The sequence below is a fragment of the Drosophila nasuta genome, chromosome X (genome assembly GCF_023558535.2).
Source record: "Drosophila nasuta strain 15112-1781.00 chromosome X, ASM2355853v1, whole genome shotgun sequence".
NCBI classification, from domain to species: domain Eukaryota; kingdom Metazoa; phylum Arthropoda; class Insecta; order Diptera; family Drosophilidae; genus Drosophila; species Drosophila nasuta.
In genome coordinates, this window is record NC_083459.1 from 9,350,196 (window position 1) to 9,375,226 (window position 25,031).

The window sequence follows — 25,031 nt, forward strand, 5'->3', positions numbered from 1 at the left end:
GGATGCGGATACAATTGAAAAGCCGAAAAACATGTAAGTATCTCATGATTAGCGCGTAAATTAATGGTTAGACCGACGCGTCGACGGTCACGTTGGCAGCTTTGGGTTTGTCCTTGTTGCCACGCGATGCCACACAGATGAGGCAGAGTCGAGGAGATGCAAATGTGCGTAAAGTCAATTGAGCAAAGGCAGCTGCTGTTGGCCTCGATTTGAGCGTGTCAACTGATTAAATACAAATACTAAATTGCCACAACAAAGACTAATCAAATAATTCTTGCAAACAAAAGTTGTCCAGCAAACATTGAAATAATGTCGTCGTGCTCACAGCAGGAGCGCATTCAATAACATTTGGCTAATCTTGGACATGTCCGCCAACAATCTTGTGCGGGATTTTCTTGAGATTAATTAAAATTGCCAATTAGGAATTCATTAAGGAGCACATACTCGTACATATAAGGAAGGAAGCCAATTGTCCAATTGGTTCAACCGACACATGATTAATTAGATAGTAATTCTCCTTGTTCGAGCTTCAAATTTATTTTCGACACATGCTGCAAAACTATACTTTAGTTATTTGCTTAGATAGCGTAACATTTTTATAATTTAATGCGTTTTTGAAAAGGTTAATTATTAGCTTGGCTCTAACTGTTGATTAGAGTCTAATCATTCGACCAAAAATTGAATATTACAAAATTTATTTCAGTATATAAAACACATTTCAGTATTTAAACCACAAAATGCGCATGCATTATGTAATAGATGGAATGTTTTACACATCATTTACCCCAGAATTGGCTATTACAATTGAACAAGTAAAATAATTTTACTAAAATTAACAGACGCCAATTGAATATTTAAACAGTGTTCAGGCAACATTTTTGGTCTAAGTGTTTTCTCGTGTACGAATATTTCTTTGTTTGAAACAATTTATGATACTGCTAAATAATTTAATATGTTTTCATTATTTAACATTAATTTATGGGTTTTTAAATGAAAATTTAGATAAATATGTCTATAAATATATAATATATAAGCAGAAACAAAACAACACAAATTTTGTTGTTTTCTTTTAAACTATCTAAATCTTAGAACGCTCGTTAGAACCTGATTTATTAAAGATATTGGTTTCTTGGTTCAATTTTGAGATTTCTTCATTCTTGAAACAAGATTATAATCTTGAATTACAAGACCAGACCAGACCAAGACCAAGACCAAGACCGGACAGACCAGAACCAGAGCAGACCCAGAGCAGACCCAGACCAGACCAGCTTGCAAGTCAAGTAAGACAACTTTTCTCTTAACTTTCAAGAATAAAGTGCATATGGGTAATTCTCTGGTAAATGTCGCGTGCGAACAGCTTTTCAGTGACAAAAAAAACATAAACTAAAACAATTTTAAAATTAAGTGAAGGTTTTTCTTAAAGCTTTGGAATAGCACTATTTTTAGAGCTAAGATTGATTTTAGTAACTTATTCTGTTTTACGATAAAATACATAAATTCGTTCATTTTTTGGTTTTGCGTACGAATTTGTTAATTTTTGCAATTATCAGAACAGAAAACAAAACAGAAAAAAAATTCCAAAACCATTCTTAGGTCTAATTAAAGTACTAATCTAGAGCTATAAAAATAACCTTTACTTATTTTGAAAATTGTTTCAGAATATGTTTTTTTTTGTAACTGAAAAGCTGGTCGCACGCGACATCCCTCAGAGAATTACCCATATGTATGTTCAATCGTAATTATAAACTTACTATAATAATAATAATATAATATAACTAATTTGAGTGTCTCATTCGAAAAAACACTGCTTGACTAGTAATTTTGCTTATTAAAAGTTACAAAGCTTTGGTTTTTTTAAGTATTCAAGAAACTGCAAAATAAATATATAGATATTTAAATAAATAAATATATTATAAATATATATATACAAAAGTTCTAAGTTCTAAAGCTCTAACAATTATTATTCGATTCTTACATCTTTCTGACCTGCCGAATAAGACATCTCTTACACTCCCTTAAAGTATATTTATATTCATCAACCCAGAAGATAAACCCAAGTCCAGTCTCTCTGTTCGTCTGTAAAAACATCTTGATTAAGACCTACACTGAAAAGAGACTATTTTCTAAAATCAAGAACAATTGTTCTTAAAATAAGAACATTTTAAGATCCATTTCTTAAAATTAATAAGATTTGTGAAAAATGACAAATTCTTAAAATAAACACGACATACACGGACATACATCGACATACACCGACAGACAGACAGACAGACATGACAAACATGTCCTTTGTCCAGAACCAGACCCAGAACAGAAATCTAGATTTTTTTTTAGAATTTTGATCTTGATTTAAAAATAAACTTTCTTAGTAGTTTTATATATATAATATAATATGTATATATTCTTGATTTTATAAGGTTTTTCTTTCTGTGCATATAATATATAATATTAATTTAAAATCTCTATGATCCATTTCTCCATTAATTCAGTGCAAAAATCTATCAAGGTTGAACTCTAATTGTTGACGAGTATCTCGCAGTCTAACACACTCCACAGCAGCGATTGTTTTTTTTTTTGACTCCTTTTCTGTTCTAATTTGCCTTCTTCTGTGCCTCACTCAGTCTATTCTCATTGTTGTTCTATTGTATTCTCGCGCGGCTTTGTTTCTCATATGATCTAACACAGATACTAGACACTCACACAAATACACACATACTTAAATACATACATACATACGGATTTAGTCTTATAAGAAGCTGAATAGTCGACTTCTCGTTTTTCTCCAATTCACCAGCGTTCGCTGTGTGTTCGCTGCTGTTGTTGTGATATTATTTTGTGCTCTTCCTTGTTTGCATTTGACTAACAATTAGCGCATCTCAAATGAGCTTTTGTTGTCTTGTGTACATCATTCATACCCGACATCATTTCAAATTTTCTATAAAGTAGTGACTTTAAGAATTAAAGTTCTGTTTTTCGTACATTTTAATACTCTTTTTAGGAAACAAACAAAAAAACGAAGTATGTTAGTTTTTATTTTTCCACTCGAATTTAAGCCTAATATATCTCAAAGCATACTTTATAAAACTCATTTCTTTTTCTGTCATATTAAAAATTAATAAATACGTCTGCTGCAATCCAGTCTTAGTTGCTTTGTATTTGCAGTCTGATATTTTTAATAATATAACATATTTCGGCATATTTTAGTACTGTCAATCAGGTAAATTTTTTTACTGTTTATGCAGTCTTTGGTATATTACTTTTATATATTTTTTACAAACATACCGCATAGTTTTGTTATATAACATTTTAATATTTATGGCCCGAAGTCATACGTCAATATTTGAGGTTTTAATTATATCTTTGGTATGTCTTTATATTTAAATATTTATTGTTGTGTCACGAAACGAATTATACTAAGCAAAATTTCAAATAAAAAAAGACTTGATGGCAAAATAAAATCAAAATTAAGACTCAAACTTAATGTTAAAAGTAAAATTGTTTCTCATTAAAATAATTTGCTAAAATTTATAGCATACTTTTCGGAGTTTGAACAAGTAAGTAGAATGAACCTCAAGGTGAATGTTTTTTCTACAAAAACAATGTTTCGGATAGGTGTTAGGATTGTTAAAAAAAAACGTAAGAGTTGTATGAAACATAAATTTCTGTGGCTTTTTTACTTGGTTGCCAAAAACTTCAGTTGTATCCTTCAACTGTTATGTTGTATTTGCAGATGTCAATGCATATAGCAAAATAATATATTCTGTTCAAGTTTTGGAATTACACATTTGATGATGAATTCTTAAGGATTTGCTATTTTGTGGATGTGACTTGAGTTATTAGTTGGCCAGCTTCGATAGCTGCTGTTGCTTTGCATGACTTGATTACCATTGGCATTTATCAATTATGCCCATAAGCTGATGCTGATGCTGATGCTGAACCAGAAGCAGACACTGAAGCGAATGCATCGACTTAGAAATTGGCAACACCTGCACATTATGTCCGCAAAAGACTTGACCGGAATTCTGAGCTCTCTCAGCTCGGTTTACTCGGTTAAAGACACTCGTCTTCTGTGCTGTGGCTGTCTAAAGCAGCCGGCAAACGGCAGACAGCAGCACACTGAGTGAAAAATAAACAGAGTGTGACTGAGAGAAATTTGCTGTCATTTATTGCGGGGGAGGCGATGTCCGCTTTTTGGAGTTGTTAGGCAATCAGCTGACAGCTATTGCCAGTTATGGGCTGGAAAGTAAAATCAATGATTATCATTTAACACAACTGAGCTGAGCGAAGTGGAGCGGTGGGGAGTGGCAATCAGTGGCATCTGTTTGAACAAATCGCCACAACTGATGGTCTTATGTCAGAGTCGGCGGAAGCACGTGGGTGTTTCTCCCCCACTCTCCCCCCACGCTTTTGGCATACGCTTCAACAAATTAGCAGGCCACGAAGAGCGCGTCTCAAGTGGCAGGACATTTTAATCTTCAACCTCCACTCCGCGTCTGCTTTTGCTTCTGTGTTTGCTCTTCGCTCTTGACATTGCCCTTTTCGCCGCAATGTGTCTCGTTTGTTTACACACATTTCTTTTTTTTTTTGTTTTTTTTGTTTTTAATAAACTGCTCGCAAATCAACTGAGCGAAGCAAAGCAATTGAGCGCGCATACACACATGCGTGTGTGTGTGTGTGTGTGTGTGTGTGTGTGTACATATGTTTGTTTGTAAGCCTCTGAACTTGACATCAAAATGAAAAAGGGGGCCAAAATCATATTTTGTGCCAAACAAGAAGCAATGAGCAACAAGCAACAAGCAGCAGCGACTCCCTCCAGGCAGTCAAACAGACAGTCAAGCAGGCAGAAAAATCTCACATGTGTACATTGTGCCAGACTAAATAAATCAGGCAGCCAGAGATACAAGACAGAAGCAGAGAGCAGAAGCAGAAGAAGCTGACTGAATTGGCTCTCTTCCAACCCACTCGCATTCGAGTCCCTGTCTGAATATGTGCAAGTAGATGGCAATGACAATGAGAATGGAAATGGGAATGGCAAAAATTCTGACACAGAAATGTTTGCTCTCGCCTTGATGCTGAAACAATGTAAAAATATTGCATTAAAATATTTTTTTTTTTTTGGGCGATGAATGTATTTGATTGAGCGATAACCGAGAAATGCAATAAAACACAATGATTTTGCTTGTCGTTGTTTGCAAATACTATTCGTTATTTATTACAAATTGTATGTCCTTTATTTTTATAGTAATCTTAATTGCAATCAGAAGTATTAACACTTTGCAATTTAAGCAATTATATTTTATTTGTGAAACTCTTTACCACTGTAAGCAGCAACAGAGAGCATACTGATGTCTCTATTCAACAACTTTTGGAAACGCACTCAGTGTGAATAATATTTGATATAATAAAAATAAAATAAAAGTGAAGACAAAAAAAAAGAGAACTGAGAGCACAAAGGGCAAACTTAAACTGCTTAAACTCACAGGGGTCCCGAGGAGGCGAACAGACAGACAGACGGATGAACGGAAGGACGGAAGGACGGAGAGACAGACAGGAGCTGTGCTCTTTAACAGCCTCTGGAGTAAGCAAATGCGCAACTTATTTCTCAACCCTCCTCTCCCCCCACTTGGCATGTGCTGGCAGCGACAAATCAACATTTGATACGCTGCTGATCAAATACACTTCTCTGCTCGTTTGTCTGTGTAAGTATTTAAGCAGGGGAGCTAACAAGTTACGACAAGTACAACAATGGATATGACTCAAGCGTAATACAACATAGTACAACGTAACCAAACGAAACGAAACGAAAAGAAATCAAGCAGAAGCAAACGCAACACAACACACACACACACAGAAGACTGCTGAAGGTGAAGGTGACAGAGAAAGCAGGAGAGAGAGGGGAAGAAAGAGAGAGAAATAGCATAAGGAACTCGTTACTCGCCATCAAAACCAAAAGCCGTGACTCTGCTCGTGACTTACGGAACCACTCAATTGTATGACAATAAACGATATTAAATCTATTTTGTATACAAAATCAAATATATTTTTAATAAAAATTATAAGCAAATAACAAAAAATATAGAGTGCACTCAACTACTAAAAAAGAATCCTTACGAAAACATTAAAATACATCTCGATTTATGATTGAAATTGAGACACCAAATAGATTACTACAAAATTCCGTCAGTTCGTTTAATTTCATAAAACTATATTTCTATACATATCGAATATTTATCAAGCACATAAATAAATTTCTTAGTGATCACATGTCTTACTTTCGTCATTATCAATTTTATCTATAACATTACACAACCAAGTCTGAAGTTCTTTCACAGATTTCGTTTTGCAGCTGTTACTTACCTATACACAATAGCGTAAAACACTTTTTATATTTCATAGAAGTAGAGTATAGAATAAAAGGTATACACAGACCTAATGACATATTTGAAATAGTCGCAAAAAATTCGTCAACGTGCAATTGGGAAGACGTCAAAGGGTCGGGTTGGGTTGGTCCCCACTCGCAATTCAAACCGAAAATGCCACTATTAAGTTAAATAGACAGCATTTGGCATTTGGCGTGGGGGCAATCAGCATGTCTATGTCTCGTGTGTCTGTCACTTACCTCAGCTGGGAATGTGTAGCCCTCGACGCTGTGCTCTGAGCCAAATTGATCATTGAGTCCATAGTGGATGTGTATCTCACGGAATCGATAACGGTACGACAAAGGGCCACCCGATATATTCACAGGTGTCTGCATGCCATCGTAATTGGCCACCGTATCATTGCCAGCCGTGAAGATAACACTGTGCCCCGTATTGCTGATGATGCCGCTTATCTGTCAACGACGGGAGAGAGAACACATTAATCGAACTACAAATACTGATATATTCCTTTGTAATTAGTCTGCATAAATTTGTTGTTAAAACATTGTATGTTAATCACAAATAATCTCTCTTACAATATGCGAGAGTGAGAAGTACTATACGTTTATGGGTATCAAGTTTCGCTATTCAAAATTCAAGCAAACAACAAACGAAATTAAAAATGCTGCGACTCGTGACATGCGACCGAAAAAAGGTCGCGAACCCAGACGATGCACTCTGAACGTAATTTGTTGATACTCGAATTTATTCAGGCTTAACTGACGCGTTGCTGTTGTTGCCGAAACTTGTCTCTGTGCCTTGCACTAGCGATACTTTTTAGCATTGAATAGCTTTAAATAACAAGCATATTGCACTGCAAATAGAAAGTATTTTACAGTGGCTGATAACTTACTTATTACTCGTAATAAACACAGCGTGAACTTCTAACATTTGTAGCTATTGTCCAGTATTTTAAATTGTTTATCTTAAATCAACTGACTGAACTATCAAACTATCAACTTTTTGTCAAAATTACAAAAAAAACAACTAAAATCTGATCACACGAAGATAAAGTTAGTTGTCTTTCAGTTAAAATTCCAATTAAAATCACAAAAAACGACGCATAGCAGTTTAATAATTATCAACTGAATATCTTAAGTCAGTTGGACTTAAAAGAAACTTTGCAAAATTACCATTTCTTGCAATGATTTTCTATTCAGTATAATTTAATTGTTTTAATCTTTTGGGAACCGAATTATATTTGAGAAATTATTGAGGTTGTATTCAAAAATAATATGGAAATTCATCTATACTGAAACAATTTTAAATCAGTTAAAGGTATTCTTATAGCTCTGGATTATTACTATATTTAGTGCTGAGATTGATTTGACGAACTTTTACTGTTACATAAATTTGAAATCTTTTTCATTTTTTGTTTTTTTTATATGAATTCATTCATTTTTTCAATTATTTTAAAGCACAAAAATAAAATCAAAATCTTGTCTAGCTGTAAATAAACTTCTAATTAAGAAATATTACATTCATCTTTATTCAAAATAAAAATAATGGTATTTGTTTTGTCACAAATAATTTATATATTATCGCACTAATTAAGACATGAATTTCGCATCGTTTGCAGCAACTTGATTACTGTGTTTTTAATTATAAATTATTATTGCCATTAAAACAATATAGATTTTAGATTTAATTGAAATTTTGGGAACATTTTAAATAAAATGTATTTTTTGAAATAATAATTTTTTCCATATTAAGTGTTATTATCATTTCGTAATTTAAAATTATATATTTAACACTTGCACTTATTTGTATAGCTGAGTAATTTATATTAATATATTTTACATTTGCGCTTACCCTGTGTTTGTCAATGTGCATGGGACGCAGGTTCGGATCGAAGAGCAACCGTTGCGGCTCCAGATTCACCGGTGACTGGCGACGTCCTTTGTTGCAGAGCGACCACTCTGGATTAATGAGGCCCCAAAATGCTGGACCTGTTCGAATCGCGCGAAAGAGAGAGTGAGAGAGACAGAGAGTGAGGGAGAGTAAACAAGAATGAATGTGATACACCTGCTATACATATTTGTGTACATTATGATACGAGTACATAATGCAATTCAAATTGACATGGAAATACAATTATTATTAAAAATGTGTATTCGCTGGAATTGAATTAACTCCCACTTGATGTCACCCGATTTCACATGTGTTATATCCGCTCACACACACACACACACACACACAAGCGAACATGAGTTGCAGACAAAGAGAGGGAGAGAGTTCGCAAAGAAAGACAATATAAATACTCGTCTCCTAAATCAAGGGCGGGCACACACAATGACTCGCTAAGCGCACGCCATTATTTTTAGCATTTTGACACCTGCATGTGTCGTCGACGTTGTCGTGGAGCAAGCAAAAAAAAACAACACCGACGATGACTTGCTGCTCACTGATGATAATATATATATATATATTGGATTCAGTGAATGTGCCCATCAAGGACACGCGACGATCAGGATGAGGTCAACGACAGTCGCAGTTTACTCATGTCCTTCACACTGCCTGATTTGTTTTTAATTAACGATGATTTTGTGCCAGTTAGAACATAACTCGAATTAAAGTAAACATCGATGTTTCAGATGGTAAACAACAAAAGCGTCTACATATTTGACGAGAATCTCATCAAACAACACTATCTCAATGTTATTAAATAAGTAATGTTTAATATAAATAACATATCTCAATATGAAATGTGTGCCTAGAATTTTAATGTTATGATTATGAGATTTTATTTTGCACCACATCTCGAATGCCATTAAATGAGTTAGTTGAGTTCAAAATAAACGCAAAATTAAAGCAAAGCAAAAAATGTGTTATAATGTTGTGTTGTGCTGTGTTGTATCCTTCGATTTCTATCTGTCGCTTAGCATCATAGGAAGGAAGAATGGTTTATTGGTAGACGGCAAGGATAAAATCAACACGTTTTAGCCGGCATATCGTAGCCACAATCAAAATCTTCAATCATAAATATGCCACGTACGCGCTTTTAAGCGATTGTTGACCTAAAGCATGGAGCACCACAGAGGAGAGGCAAGCGCAGCACAGCGCAGCGTAGCACATAGCGCAGGGTGGCAAACGGAAGGCGAGACTGCAACGTGAGTCCATTAAACTGCAGGCAACAGTCTAGTCAATGAGGCAATTGCAAAAACAATTTTAGCAGCCATTAACAACATTAGTGGATGGGGCAAATCGGTAGAGGGGGCATGCCCGGGCAGGGGCAGGGGCAGGGGCAGGGGCAAGGGGGTTGAGGGCAACGTCTGTGCGCCTTGAGGTATGCAGCACGCTTGGCTCGTTTTCGTTTCGTCGTTCGCCACGTTTACTTCGACTCGTTATACCCTCGCAAGCAGAAAGGATTGCGATTGGAAACTTTCGAGCCAATGTCTACTTAGTGGCTATTTAATGCGTAGCAAATTCTTAATCGATTTAATGTAAATGATTATGTCAAGAGATTGGGAAATAAAAATAAACTTTCGGCTTCAAATATTCACAATAAATAGATGCAATATTAAATGTATATCAAGCCAAGGCTATCTTATAGTCAATCATTGGTTGCTTCCACGCTTCAACTTGTTTTTATTTGGCTGGTTGCTCATGTTAAAACACCAACCAACAAGTCGTTCCCATACTCAGGGGATTAACCGGACTTTCAATCGCATTTGCTGAGCTTTAATCGTGCGCCAAGTCAGCTTCTTAAATTCATGCTCGCATCTCTCAGCCAAGCACCAAAATTTTGAAGCTAATGCAAATAGTCATGCAATGGCAAAAACGCACTCGAATATCGGCATCCCGTAGATACTTTGAGTAGTGAGTGACTGAGTGCTAGATAGCTAGCTAGCTGTGTATGTAGCTGGCTGGCTTGCTGGCCCCGACAGCACTTACATATGTATGCAATTCTTATGCAAATTTATTTAAGCCAAAGACACACTAAGTTTGGCCGGATTTGGTTGCAATTTGTCGACAACACATGTTACAGTTGCCGCCGCCACGCCGTCTATATCGTTTTTCGACTATGCTCAAATATTTCTTGTCTGCTTTTTCTCTTCTTTTTTTATACCCGCTACGCATAGTGTAAAAGAGTAGTATAACTTTGTGCCGGCAGGAAATGTATGTAACAGACGGAAGGCGGAATCTTCGACCCCATAAAGCATATACATTCCCGATCAGCGTAAACACCGGCTTTTCGTCTGTATGTATGTTTGTACGAAGACCTAGATCTCAGAGATTATAAGAGAAAGAGCTATAATTTTTGACAACACTTGTTACCTTTTGCACGCAGATCAAGATTGCTTCAAATTTTTGCCGTGCCTACTTCGGCCCCCCGAAGAAAACGAAAACAAAAATCGATCGCGATTTTCGGTACATGCAATAATAACTACTGTATTTATGAGTCCTGAAAATTTAGATACTATCGGACAAAAGTTGTCGAAGTTGTTTAAGTAATACTACAATCAGGACCTATTTGCTTTTATCTAACAATTTGGTATATTTAGTACTCTATGGTATATTTTGAATGTAGTCCTATATTATTATTCCAAACATAGCTTTCGGTATATTTTAGTATTTTTGCGGTATATTAATTTGTTATAATTAAAAATAATACCTCACACCAGGTATCTCAAAGTCAAGATAATATACCAAAGATGGCTTTCAGTATGTCTTAGTATTTATGCGATATATTAACTTGGTATATTTTAAAAAATAATACCTCACTGCTGGTAGCTCACCGTCCAGCACACTCATCTGTATGGTAGCTTTTTGTTGTTGTTTTTATTGTTGTTAGTTCACATTTTCATTCGTCTATTTTGCATCCACTACGTTCGGTGTTGCCACCGCCACTCACAAATATACAGGCGTCAATTTAATCAGCTGATGAATGCAAATATTTGGTAAAAAGAAAAATCTGTGCGAACAAACTTTTCATATTTGTAACAAACTGCCTGGAAAAAAAGCTGGAATTCTGATTTTACTTCTAACATTTCATAGTGGGGAAAAACTAAAATTTGTGAACGTGAACGCTTTGCATGGATATCTAATTCCCTGCGCTTCTTTTGGTCTATGTTGGCATGTTTGTGTTTCATAATATACATATTTATTCAGCGGCGCATTAAGCACAAATTTAACGACGCCGCTAATAGTTCCGTCCGCTCAGAATTCTCCAAATTGCAAAACTAACAACGAAAAGGAAATGAGAATTTTAATGCTGCCTCTGCTGCTTCCAGAGACTGTATTTAGCACTTGCTGTTGGCAATCAAGCGGCGAATGGGCAAATCGGGAACACTAAAACGTAATCAGTTTACCTTATATCTATTTAGTTTTATTTCAAGATTTTCTACAATTTTAATGAACTTTTCACTAGAGTTATTCGATTGTTCTGAAAATAGGATTTCATTTTATTTGACAAGATTTATACATTTTTATAGTTAAATAGCTCCAATTTTTTTTTGCTTCTGCTGTGTTGTTCAATTCATAAATTCTTCAAAATTTCTTGTTTATGTGTACTATTATACATAAAGTCAACAAATCTAATTAGCCACAAAGTATATTTTAATGCAATATCAGCAAAGTAAAAATTAAAAACGGTGCATCGAATTATTTCATTTTCACACATCCATATTTTTCTATATTCAACTTTCAATTCCTTTTAAAAATTCAGTTTGACAGAAAAATTTAGATGATTTACATTTTATGTAATGAATATTAAAATAAGTTGAAAATGAAATTTTAATTTAACATAAATCTGAAGTGCGCCTTCTTCTTTCTCGAAGAATATAAATAGTTTATGATGTCAAAGATATCTTTTGCGTGTTTTAAATTTTTTCTACGTTTTATTACCCCAAAGGTAGCGAGTATAAAAATGACGAAATATGTGCATATACATAATTACACGGAACTTTATTTGCAAGTATTGAGAACAGAGATTGACCAAAGGCGTGTCTTGTGAAGTTTCACGACATTCTCTCATCAGTGATTACAGCTTGACTTCTCTTGACTTGATAGCACTTGACTTGACTCAATTTTATAGCGACGCTCGTAAATTTAACAAATTTCTATTACAAAGTACATAAAATCTCATGGCTTAGCGTGTCAAGAGCTCTAATAAAAATAAGCAGATGTCACGATCTAGTTGTTTTTTATAGCCATTATTTACACGTACTTTTATAGTAATATCGCAACTTGTGTTGCTCCCTGATTTATATGTTATTAAATGATATTAATAATATAAACACTTTATAATATAAATTATTTATGTTAGAGTGAGCTTAAAAGTTTTTAAAGGTTAGCCATAAATTTAATTGAAATAAGTAAAGTATAAGACAAATCTTGGCAAGAAGATAAGGAATATTATTATAAAATGTTGATGTCCAAAGTTATGTCTTTAAGATCGAAGTCTTCATACAGATGATTTTAGCTGCAAGCTAACGTCTTGTGCTTCCGCATTCAATTCCAAATTCAATGCACTTGAATTTTTGAATGCATTTGTTTTGTGCAAATAGCGTTTAATGCGATTAAAGTAAACGACAAAATCCTTGAGTTTTGTCTGGAAGATGGTCGGACATCCTTTTGCCATTATGTAGCCATAATCTGCAGAGAACACATTCACATTGCCCGGTCTCTGTCCCGGTTGTGATTCATAGAAATTATTTGTGAACCTTTTCAAATGATGGTTGGTTGCCAGAGAGATCTGAAAGGTGCATCAGGTCTGCACTACGTTTGATTGCAAACGTCGCACAGTCAAGACAAAGAACCATAGAAAGAGTAAGAGAAAGAGAAAGACAGAGCGAGAGGAGGGGCAAGAAATAAAGTTTCTTGCGGCGACCGCGACGCGGCATACTTTGTTTGTTCTTCTACTTGACAGCTGCAAATCGGTTTCGCCTTTATTTCACACACCTCTGCACAGTGTCTGGTTTCCCGCACCTTCAAATTGAGTGAACAATTCACCGGGTGCAGTTTCACTTGCTGGTTAATTCTGTATTTTACACTGCCACCAACAGCAAAAAGAACAACAAAAACAAGAAGAACAACAAGAACAGTGACAACATATACAGCAATAGCTGGTGGCACGATAAAAACGGCTGCGGCAGGTTCCGGCACTTTTAATGCCTAAAAGTATGCTACGTTATTTCATGCGAACATTGTTGCGCATACCTTATACACGGAGCGATATAAAAAGGGTATCCATATACATACATACATATGTATATGTATATGTATATGTATGTGCATACATACATGCATACTTATGTATGTATGCAATATGTAGGTGTGCTGAATGAGGCGAAAATCGAGAAACGAGAAGCGCGAGCGGGTTTTCAGTGTTCAGTGTTCATGTTTTTGCTTCTGTTTTTGCTTTTTGTTGCTATTGTTGCACTTTTTGTTGTCGCCGTGAGTTTTAATTAAAATTTACTTTGTTGTTAGCATTTATGAACTCGCAGTTCGTCGGGGAGTGCAGTTAAAGTCAAGAAGGGCAACAGCACTCAAATTTGCTCGACTGTCAGACACCTCTATCAATTTTCTCGTTAAACAAACTAAAAAAAAAAGGTTAATCTTAATTATCCACATTTTAGTTTCAATACATAAAGAAAAAACTAAAGTATATAAGAAAAATAGGTATTAAAACATTTTCCTTTTTAAACACTAATTATTTCATAATCAAAAACAAAAAAGTATAGTGTTATTTATAAACTCCTAACTGCGGCAAGTTTAATAATTCTGCCGAATTGAAAATGTAATTTACATTCTTAAATTTCAAAAACAATATTTTTTCATTACAGAAATGAACCAAATTTGAAACGCCTTCAAATATTTCAAGAATATCAATTTTTCTATTTTTGTGTTGAAGAACAAAATTATTGTGTTACAAATTTTAGTTCTCTTTAAATAAATCTCATTCAAATAGTTGTAATTTGTATATTTTCCTTTTTCAATTTTTTTTTTAATATTTAACTCCATATTTGTTTTTATAATTTTGTTTTTATTGACCACAATCAACTGAATACTTGTAATATGTTTAACAAACATTTTTATTGATGTAACACAAAGTACTTAAAAGAAGTTAAAATAATTTTTTCATGTTACTTAAAAATGACTAACTACTCAGAAGACGTTGTCAGATGCATATCTAACACTTTCTAATATTAAAATGTGATACAAACGATATCTATAAAGTGTCAGAACTCTTCAGAAATTGTATCAATTTAACAGTTTATTTGCTAATTATAGCAATACAAATATCTAAAGCTAAGAATTGAAAATGTTTGCTTCCTTTCGAACGCTTTGATACCTTGAGCTCTATGGTCCTTGTTTATAATTACAGTAGATAACGTTTTTACCGAAATTCATCAAAGCCAACAAACGTAAGTTTCACAACCATTTTTTGTGTTGCGATTTAGAGTACTCTTTGGAAAGTTTATGGTATGTGTGATAGCTTACCTGATATGCCATCATAGGTCCACCACTCTTCCCAGCTCACTGCATGCAGAACTGTAAATAAAAAAAAGGACGGAGGAAGTGAAAGTAAATGTAAGACGAAATGCTTTCAAATGAAAAATTTAGAGAGAGAAATGAACAAAAGACGCTGCATCATTAGTCACTTAACGCAAAAACTCTAAAAGTCAAATTTGTTGCAAATCATCATTAGCTGACTTTAAATTTTAACCCTGTAAAATGTATAATGGCTGCATAATGGATAGAAACTATTTTAAGGTAATTAAAAAATGTGTTAATTATTATTGAAATGACTGTAAATGGCGGGAAAAACTAATCACAATAGTAATTAAAGACTAGCAAAATAAACCACAATCTAATATTAAATATTAGCATCGAATGTTATTTTAATTTCTGTAATAGAAGTGTAAATGTGTTAACTAATTATTACATTGAATAAGCAGCAAATATTATTAAATATTAAAACTGGAGACTCTGAAAATATTTTAATGGATAATGCGTTAAATCAGCTAGAAATCGATAGAACATAAATGCCAGAGACATCTCAACAATTGAAGCTTGCAGAGGAATCTGTTTAAGTTGTAATGCAGGGCGAAATTGTCACGAATGGAAGTGGTGCCAATTTTGCACTCGAAGCAAAAATAAGATTAAGCGCTTGGCCCAAGGCGTATTCATGCAATTCGTCAGAAAGAGAGAGAGAGAGCGAGAAATGCCTGCAATGTGGGAGTCGGTAATGAAATAAATTATAAATATGAATGAATGCCGAAACATGCAATTTCAACTTGAGAAATAATCAAGAAATTTAAAATTTGGGATATACTATACAAGAGTTTGGTTAATACTGCATTAGAAAAACCTTTTGAGTAAAGGCTAAAATGATGATTAGCAACTTCTCAGCCATGCTTATCCATCGGTGCAACGCGAATAGAAAACAACCCATAGAAGCAATACGTTTAAGTTCAAATCATTCTGTTTTTTCCTTTCTTTTACTTTTTGCTCTTTGTAAAGTGTTTTGCGGCAAAATGTAAAGACAACCCTTAAGTATTTCTTTTATTCTAAGGTATGGTCCTTCCTTTTTGTGCTTTCCATTCCATTTTGATGCACACACACCCGCACACACAGAGAGCGTACACTTAAATGCTGAAATGATTTTTGCTTACTGCTTTTATAATTTTTTTTCTTAAGTTTTTTTTTTGTGTTCTTGTGCCGCCTGCGCTATACTTCCGTCACTTGTTAACTTTAACATTCATCGACAGTTTTTGACTTTGGCGTTGTCGCTGGCACTGCTAAAATCACCGCCTCAGTTGCCCGAGGTCTCCAAAGCACTTTGTTATTTTGGTAACCGACAAAAAGTGGGTCAAAACCAGCGCCTTTGGCTTCCAGCAAGCCCTTGCTGCCTGGTATTCAAATCAAAGTCAAGAAATGTCGAGTCATTAAAAAGCTCTGCTCATTTCGTAAGTTCAACGTTGCACAAAGTGCAATGCTAAGTGCAATGCAGTCCTTCTTATTTGATTCAGCAAAAAATACGGAATTTAACACTAATTTATACCACCTCGCACTTATACTGAGGCAACGGATGAATTTTTTTCTAGCAAATACAATGCGAATGAAAGAAGCAAAAGATATACTCTTTTTATTACGTATACTTTATATACTATATGCATTACGTATACTTCTTAGAAATATGAACTGCGTATACTTCATATACGCAATATAACAAATACAAGACAAATAATACGTATACTTCATAAACTTTATTCATTTCGTATACTGCATATACTGCTTTGGTATAATGCGTATGCTTCATATGTAAAATATACTACATATGTATATTACGTATACTTCATATTCCGAATGTATTATGTATTCTTCACATGTTTCATGTATGTGTTACGTATACTTCATAAAACTCAAATACTGCGTATACGTAATATACTAATTACACTGCAAATAATACGTATACTCAATATGGTTCATTTATTTCGTATACTTCATATTCAAAATATACTACATATAATAAGTATATCTCATATACCAAATGTAATACGTATACTTCACATGTTTTATATATGTACGTGTTACGTATACTTCATATACACCAATTACTGCGTAACTAGTGTGTATACTTCATATATAGAATATACTAAATATTACTCGTATACTTCATATGCAACATATATTACGTATACCTCATATTCCACATATACATGCATACTTTAGTATGTATACTTTAGTATACATGTATACTAATTACTGCGTCTACTTCATATACGTGATATACTAAATGCCCTGCAAATAATACGTATACTTTAAAAGCTTAATTTATAACGCATACTTCATATATAAAATACTGCGTGTTCTTCATATACATACATACAAAATACACTGCAAATAATACGTATACTTCATATGTCACATTAATTACGTATACTTCATACTCCGATACTACATTTATATTTATAATACGTATACTTCACGTGTTCCATATATAATATTATGTACTATACACTTCATATTTCACATATACTACGTATACTTTATAAGCAACAAGTAATGCGTATATTTCATAAACGAGATATACTAAATGCACGAAATTTCTATAATATATGCATTTTATGTGTGTTTGTTACAACGTATACAATGCTTAGTACAATGATTTAATACGAATTCGGTCTAACACAATTTGAAATTTGGGTTTTACACAATTTTAAAAAATCTTTTTATTAATTTTAATAAGGTCGTGAGTATTTTGGTGAAGTTATGCTACCAAATATTGTTCTGAGTATCAATTAACTTCAGCAGATGCTTCAAGTATAAAGTATTTTGAGTGGTTTGATTTTAATTTTTCATACTTTATGTTTCTCTATTATGTTAGAAAATAAATATAAGGTATCTTATAAACTATACATATATTAAAAATTTGTATTTCATTGCTAATTATTTTATTCTCGTACAAATACTTCTTAGGAGAGAGCATAAGCAAACAAATAAGCATTAGGCGACCCCACATCTGAATATATGTTTTCACTAAAAGTAAATATGCGATTGCTATGACAATACCTTTAGTAATGATTTCTCTTTCAACAAAATGTCTTTATATATACAAAGTGGTCATTTCCATTTTAATTACAAATAAGACAATATTAAACAAAAAGGGAGCCATATATAATATTCTCTAAATTGTAATTAAAATGATCAGAATCTAAGAATGAAATGTATTGACTACTGAGTCAAAATTAATGAACTATTAACTTTTATATTTGATTCGCACCTTTAAACATACCCTTCAAGTTGTTACATATATAAACTTAGGAGTGTGTATAAGTATATAAAGGAACGCATTGGGTATGTCACAATATACAGCAAGCATATCATATAAGAAAGGTATTACGACGTTCTGTGGGCCAGCAGAAGGACAGCAGAAGGGAAGAGTAAAAATTTGCATATTCCGCCAAAGTAAACTGCGAGCCGTGCTATAAAAACTTGAGCTGGTTTAGTTAGTGATAGTGATAGATATAATCAAATTGGGTAAACATAAACAAAATATTATATTACCCACACAAAAAGGCGTTGGTGACATGATGTGTATTCTTATCCACGACAGAAAAAACAATCAGCTAAAATGGCAAAAGGCTAAACTTACGACAGCGTGTCTAGAATGCGCACGTCAATGCTTTTCATCTTGTTCTTGTTGTTGTGTGCTGTGTGTTGTATGTTGTCTGTTCAAGTTATTGTTGTTGTTGGTGTTGCTGTTGTAGTCGTAGTTGTGGCAGACAAGGGCGCGTCAGGGCGTTCAGACTAAGAGCAGAACACACGAAGCGAACACTGGATGCGACTTCGCTATGTTTACGTGTTTTTAAATGCGATGACGACGTCGATAGTAGAATACCAAATAAGAGGACTAGCAAAATAACGCTTTACACGAAAATGATCGACTTCGAGATACTCTATGCAAATTTATCTTTTTTTTTAATGTTTGGTATCATCAAATTAACACTAACGTATTTCTAAACCACTCGCTGCAAAGATCTTCGGCTTGGCTTATGCAAATTGCTTATCGAAGTTAGTCTTAGCTAGAATTATTTTCAAAATTGATTATCATACGAATCGAATGTTCCTTTAGTTAATAGCTATTCACAGCGTTAAGCATTAATAACAAATAAAGTATGATTTGTATCAGCTGGTACATCGAATGATACTTTTTCTGTGCCCAACGCTTTCTTTACTGTATATGAAAGAGGACGTGCAGAAAAGCTTTCACAGCTTATTATAATGATGGGTCGGTTTTAATACTACAATATAATAAATAAATACAATACAATAAAGTTACAGGACTATAAAAAAAATAAAAAGTTAAAAGTTAATCAATGGTTTTTGGGATCTACAAAATATCAAAATAAATATAAATATTATTATTTTCTATAATATTATTTTATTATTATTTGATTAACTTAAAGTCTCTATTTTAGTGAGATTAGGCAGAGCGAATAGGGCTAATTTTGAAATATTATTCATTTTATTACAATAAATTAAATACTCAAATCAATTTTAAACAAAATAAACTTTAACTTTCTAAAACAAGAAAGGAACAGAGAAACCATTCGTAATACAAATATTATTATTATTATTACAATATAATAATTTGTAAGAGGACTGATTTGGCAACCTTTAAAACCACGATCGTATATTCTATAGCTAGTACTATTTCATTAGTGATTATTTCCACCTTCCCTTCTTTTGATAGTGTAAATTGTATTTTAAAATCGAGCATTTTGCGGTGAACTCTTATCATAGCATGTGGAAGGTATGCTCCATACTACACATCGGTCAACAATACATTTTGCCATTCGTTTATCCAGTAATAAACTGAGTAATAGTTTTCATAACGCGAGTTTACCTTCAATCTGGATCGGAGGCTACAATATGCAAATTAACGAGGGGTATCCAGGGATGTCGACTATTTAACACTCATACACACACACATACACACCAACGCGCGCGCCTCAACAAATACAAATACACTCACACACACACACACACACACAGACATACACGCGAAGTGAGTGTGTCATGCCTTAAAACACAAACAAGTGAAAGCTTTCAATCATGTCGCTTGGTTACCAGGCAAGCTCCTTTTACCCTCCCCTCCCCACCCATCAGGCTGGCAATTGTAATTCCCTTCGTCGTTCTGACTTGGTTTTTAACTTTTTCTTTTTTTTTATTTTTCGCTTTTTTTTATTGTAGTTGTTTTTATTGTTGTTGTTGGTGCTACTCTTTTTCAAGTGACCAGCAGCCATTTTCTCGCTCCAGGACGTTGCCACACCTTGTTCTTTGATTTTATTCAGTTTCGGTTTCGTGTGGCTGCATACCGGGGCCACGCCTTTGTTTAGCTACTCGTACTACCAAAACCAAACCAAACCAAACCAAACCAACCTTCCTACCTACCAATTGTCCACCAAGCTATTCGACCCTCAACTACCTTACCTTACTTTACTGTACCGTACCTTAAATGACCGCGTTCAATTCACAGTCACAGTTACAGCTCCGACAAAAGAGAGAGAGAGAGGGAGAGACAGAGAGTTAAGAGTCACAGTATCAGCTGTGTTGCTGTGTGGCTGTCTGAGCCATGACTAGCTAATGGTAAATGTCATTTCAATTACGCTCAAAGAGCTAAAATTTTATACGGCACGTCGCAGTTTTTCCTTTTTGTTTTCACTTTTCGATTTCCATTTGCACAACAATAACGAAAATCACGCAAGCAGACGACAGTAATTGAAACAACAACAACAACAAAACTAGGCTCCACTACTCGTACTATTACTGATAATCAAGAATATATAAATTTTATGAGCATTTCAAAGTTGACACTAGACACATTACAATGCACATCCAAATGAAATTTTATCTGCAGAACAAAACTCTTCATTACTTTTAATTAGTCGCTGCGATCGATTCACTTTGCTCACTCTATACGACTTGCTTTTAATCAACCTGTCTTCAATTTAGTAATTAAAACTTATATTTTACTAAACCAAATTCATTTTATATAAGTTTCATATTGGGTTTTACTAGGTTTTCCACAATTCTTGCAACAAATGTTGGATGTAGTTGATCAACTTAAATTTTTCTATATAATTCCTTTTATCTTTTACCTATTTTAGTCATTTCATTTATCATTTTTAATATTCTATCTTAATTTTGTTTATTTATTTTTGTATTTAATTGATTTTTCGTATCTTCATTTAAAATTATTATTTATATTATCAGTTAATTTATTTTTTTTAGATCTTTTTAGCTTTTTTTAATTTATGTAATAGAAATATATTAAATCGTAAAACTTTTATTAAATTAAAGGTATTTTAGTTTATGCATAGATGAAAGTTTAATTTACTTTTAATTTTAAAATAAATAATACAGTTTTAAAATTCAATTTACTTTTTATTAAAATTAATAACAAAATCAAAGCGTGAAATAGTGCATGTGAATATTAAGAAGTTCAACATTGAATACTGGCTTGAAACATATTTATCAAGCATATAAAAGTAGCGCAACTTGTCATATGAATATTTTACTAAATAAATAGTTTGCCACGTCGAGCAAGCTTACAAAAATGCAGAAAACGTCGACGATGCTCGCAATACTGCGAAATCGAGATGTAACGGTGAATAAAAAACAACAGAAGTGCAAACATTGAAGTTGAGCGTCAATCAAGTAGAAGAAAACAATTGTCAAAATGCAAATCGGAACCAGCAGAGCATAAACTTTTAGCTGTTTAAAATCTTTGATATATTATTATTTCAATATTTATTTCGATTTATTCGAATTTCACTTATTTTCGATTTGGCCTAAAAAATAGTACAAACGATAAAGTTAAAATATTTAAAGCTATTTACAATCTAAGATTATATATATAATATTTCAATATTTATTTCGATTGATGTAATTTCAACCAAAGAGCCGAACTGTATATAGTATACAATTTCGCTTAGATGTACTATAAGAAAAAACAGATTTAAAATATCCACAACAATTCTTGTCAAAATATCGATAACGGTACGATAGATCCATTGTGTATGGCATATCGATAATTTGAAGAGGGTAGAAAAGCGTAGAAACCACAAAAGAGAACAGATGAGCATGAATCAATAAATTGAATCGATAAATATTTGCTGTTAATAATTTAATAATTAATTATAAAATAATCGGTTCCTCGATTTTAAAATATATCATACTCTATTCAATGTTTCGAACGTTGAAATCTTTTCAATAATAATAATCATCTACCAAGTAAAGTATTGTTCTTTAATTTTAATCAACAACAGGAAATCATCTATGAGTTGCTATTTTCGACAGTTTCACTCGAAATTAAGCCTGGCATTCTGATAATACATTTAACACTTTTAGTTATACTAGATATTCTATTCTCTGAGAAGACTTTTAAAGTTAAAAGTGAATCTGGGATCGACTAATTTGTTTCTACATTAAGTTATTACAAAGATGCTTGCTTAACAGCTCTAGACAGTTTGCTAGATTTCAGCAAAACCAAGAGCAATGAAGCTTATTTCTCTGTGGTTGAGGTACAAACACCTCTCACGCATGTGTTTGCATGTTGAAGGTATGTTCATTGTGGGAGCACTTAATGTTAGATGCTGAGACACATTTGACAATTGCCTGAGTCAGAAAGTGAGAGGAGAGACAGAGAGAGAGAGAGAGAGTCACATCGCTATTCATTTGCTATCACACTAGAATGTCCAACACCAACATCAACTACTTGGTGTGCTGCTTGATGTGATTGTTGCACTCACTGTGTTGCAGCTGTGTGTTGATGTCAAATGACCAACATCACAAACAGTGAAAAGTTAAGCGAGCACATTTTGGGGGGATGGCATTGCTTTATATTTTTCCCTCCTTTTGGGGATAGCTTAGAGATTTAGTTACGTTACCTACGGGTCTGTCTGCCAGTTTGTCTGCGGTCGGTTGTTGCCACTGTTGTTGTTGTTGCCAAGCCAAGAGACTGGTTGACTGGTTGACCGGCTGATCGCTTGGCCGCAACAACAAGAGCCACTACACAGCTCAGCTCAGCAGCAGCACAGCACAGCAGGAAAAATGCCAACAATGGCTTTACAGTTTGCTGCAGTTGGAAGGCACTCTGCAGTTGTGCAGTTGTGCAGTTGGTGGCCATTTGACAGTGGCTGCGCTGTCCACGGCATGGATAACAACATCAAGTGATGGGGCAGTTAATTAGTCTAAGTGGAAATAGTGCACAAACCTTAAGTATTATTACCTTCTCCGCTGCTGTCGCCATTGCGATTGCCATTGCTATTGCGATTGCTATTGCTATGGTTACTTTCGCTTTCTTTAGAAATGCTGTTTGCCATTTTGCTGGCGCATTGACCATGTTGAAGTTGTGAATTAACACAGCCACATATATTTACCATAAACATATATAGTATATATATTTTCAGTTACAAAATTATATAATGCAACGCAACATTTATTACGAAAACTTAATAAGGCATCATTAGGGTCAACAAGTTGCTGGATTTTTCATTTGGAATTCATTTACTAGAAATAGCTTCTTCATTGAAATTTAATTGAAATAGTGCTTTGAATTTTGTGTGCGGAATTTCGCAGCGATTTATAAATGGAAGAAAACATGCAAAATGCATTTGCAAAATAATGGGCCGTACTCAATAAATTCAAAGGAGGCTCTTGAATTTCACTACCATCCAATAAAATGAGGGCAAACGTGTGCACACATTGTCGTTGAGCACAATAATGGCGCAACAGCCCAGAACATTCAAAGGTTTACGCGTCGAGTATCGAGTATCGGTATCAACACAAACACACATACACACATGAATACATATATATTTATATATATATTATATATATAAAAACGCGCAAATAAGAAAGCAAGTATGTGCATGTGTGTGTTTGAAGCTTTGATAAATGAGCTTTCACCATTTATTTTCATTTTGTTTCATTGACAAATAAGAAATCGATTCTAGCTGATTTTTTTTAAATACGACCGTAAATTATGGGTATTAAATCTAAAATCATAAACAAGTATTTAAAAGCGAGCCATTCGCATGACAATTTTATGACTTCAGACAGATATTATAATATTTTAATGTATATGTTCATTTAAGTTAGGTGAACAGTTTATTTTAAGTATCATTTATCGTGATAAAAAAAAAATAATATTAAAATATAATAAAATAAATAACATTAGCAAGGATTACATAAAGAGAAGACCCTTCAAAGCGAACTGGATTTATTTTATAATATAACTAATAACCAAGTAGTAAATACTTCAGTGGGCAACAAGTTAGGAAAAAGGTTAAATTTAAACAACGCGAGCTTAGCATTTCGGGTTAGTTCTTTTTTTCATAAGTTGGCAAGACTGTTAATGACATCTGAGCGAAATTTCATGTTAATATTATAATCAGTAATATATATCTGCTTGTCTTACCAAACGACCAAAAATGCATTTTTCGATTTTTACAATTGAACAGAGAAGTGCCATCAAATTTTGTTTGCGGATTGAAATTTCGGTATCGAAAGCGTTGAGGATGTTGCGGAAAGGGTTTGGTGATTCTACTATTTCGCAGAAAAATGTTTATAAGTCGTACAAAGGCTTTAAAGATTAAATACTTTCCTTAAATGTCAAACTTATAGCCAAATAATATATTCGCTTATGAAACTTTGCAAGGTTTTAGACTTTAAATAAATCGAAAATCCCTGTCATGAATATATTTTAAAGACTATAAATTTGTTTTTAATAAAAATCAATCTGTTAGCACTTTAAGCTGCATTTATGTTATTTTCACACACGTGTCAATATTAACAACAACAAAAAAGGAAAAATAAAATAAAAACAAATATTTGCAAATAATTTGCGTGCGCAAATCTGACGATACACTCGAAAAAGCCAAACAAATTTCAAACTAAGGTCGCATTGCTATTAAAATTGAGCAACCAAGCATATCTGACCAACCAGGTTGCCGATGACTGAACTGAACTGCACCAAACAAAACCTAACCGAACTGAACTGTGGACCTAGACTGGTTTCTAGTTGGGTGGTAGACATGAGCTGAGCTGAGCTGAGCATTTGGCCAGTTGCATCGGCACGTTTAGCCAGAGTTAAGG

At 33.7% G+C, this 25,031-nt stretch overlaps 1 protein-coding gene across 4 annotated transcripts in view; it reads right to left on the minus strand.

The window, feature by feature from the left end:
* The window catches only part of LOC132796795 (carbonic anhydrase-related protein 10), a 59,087-nt gene that overhangs the window by 13,361 nt on the left and 20,695 nt on the right, over nucleotides 1–25,031 (minus strand). For 3 of the 4 annotated variants that reach the window (XM_060808091.1, XM_060808092.1, XM_060808090.1), the window contains 3 exons: nucleotides 14,865–14,915; nucleotides 8,232–8,368; nucleotides 6,620–6,832 (listed from right to left, as the gene is read on the minus strand). In XM_060808091.1, the coding sequence (XP_060664074.1) occupies nucleotides 6,620–6,832; nucleotides 8,232–8,368; nucleotides 14,865–14,915 (401 nt within the window). Of the gene's footprint in view, nucleotides 1–2,728; nucleotides 3,056–6,619; nucleotides 6,833–8,231; nucleotides 8,369–14,864; nucleotides 14,916–25,031 lie in introns of those variants that run through there. The other variant, XM_060808093.1, reaches the window with a different exon arrangement.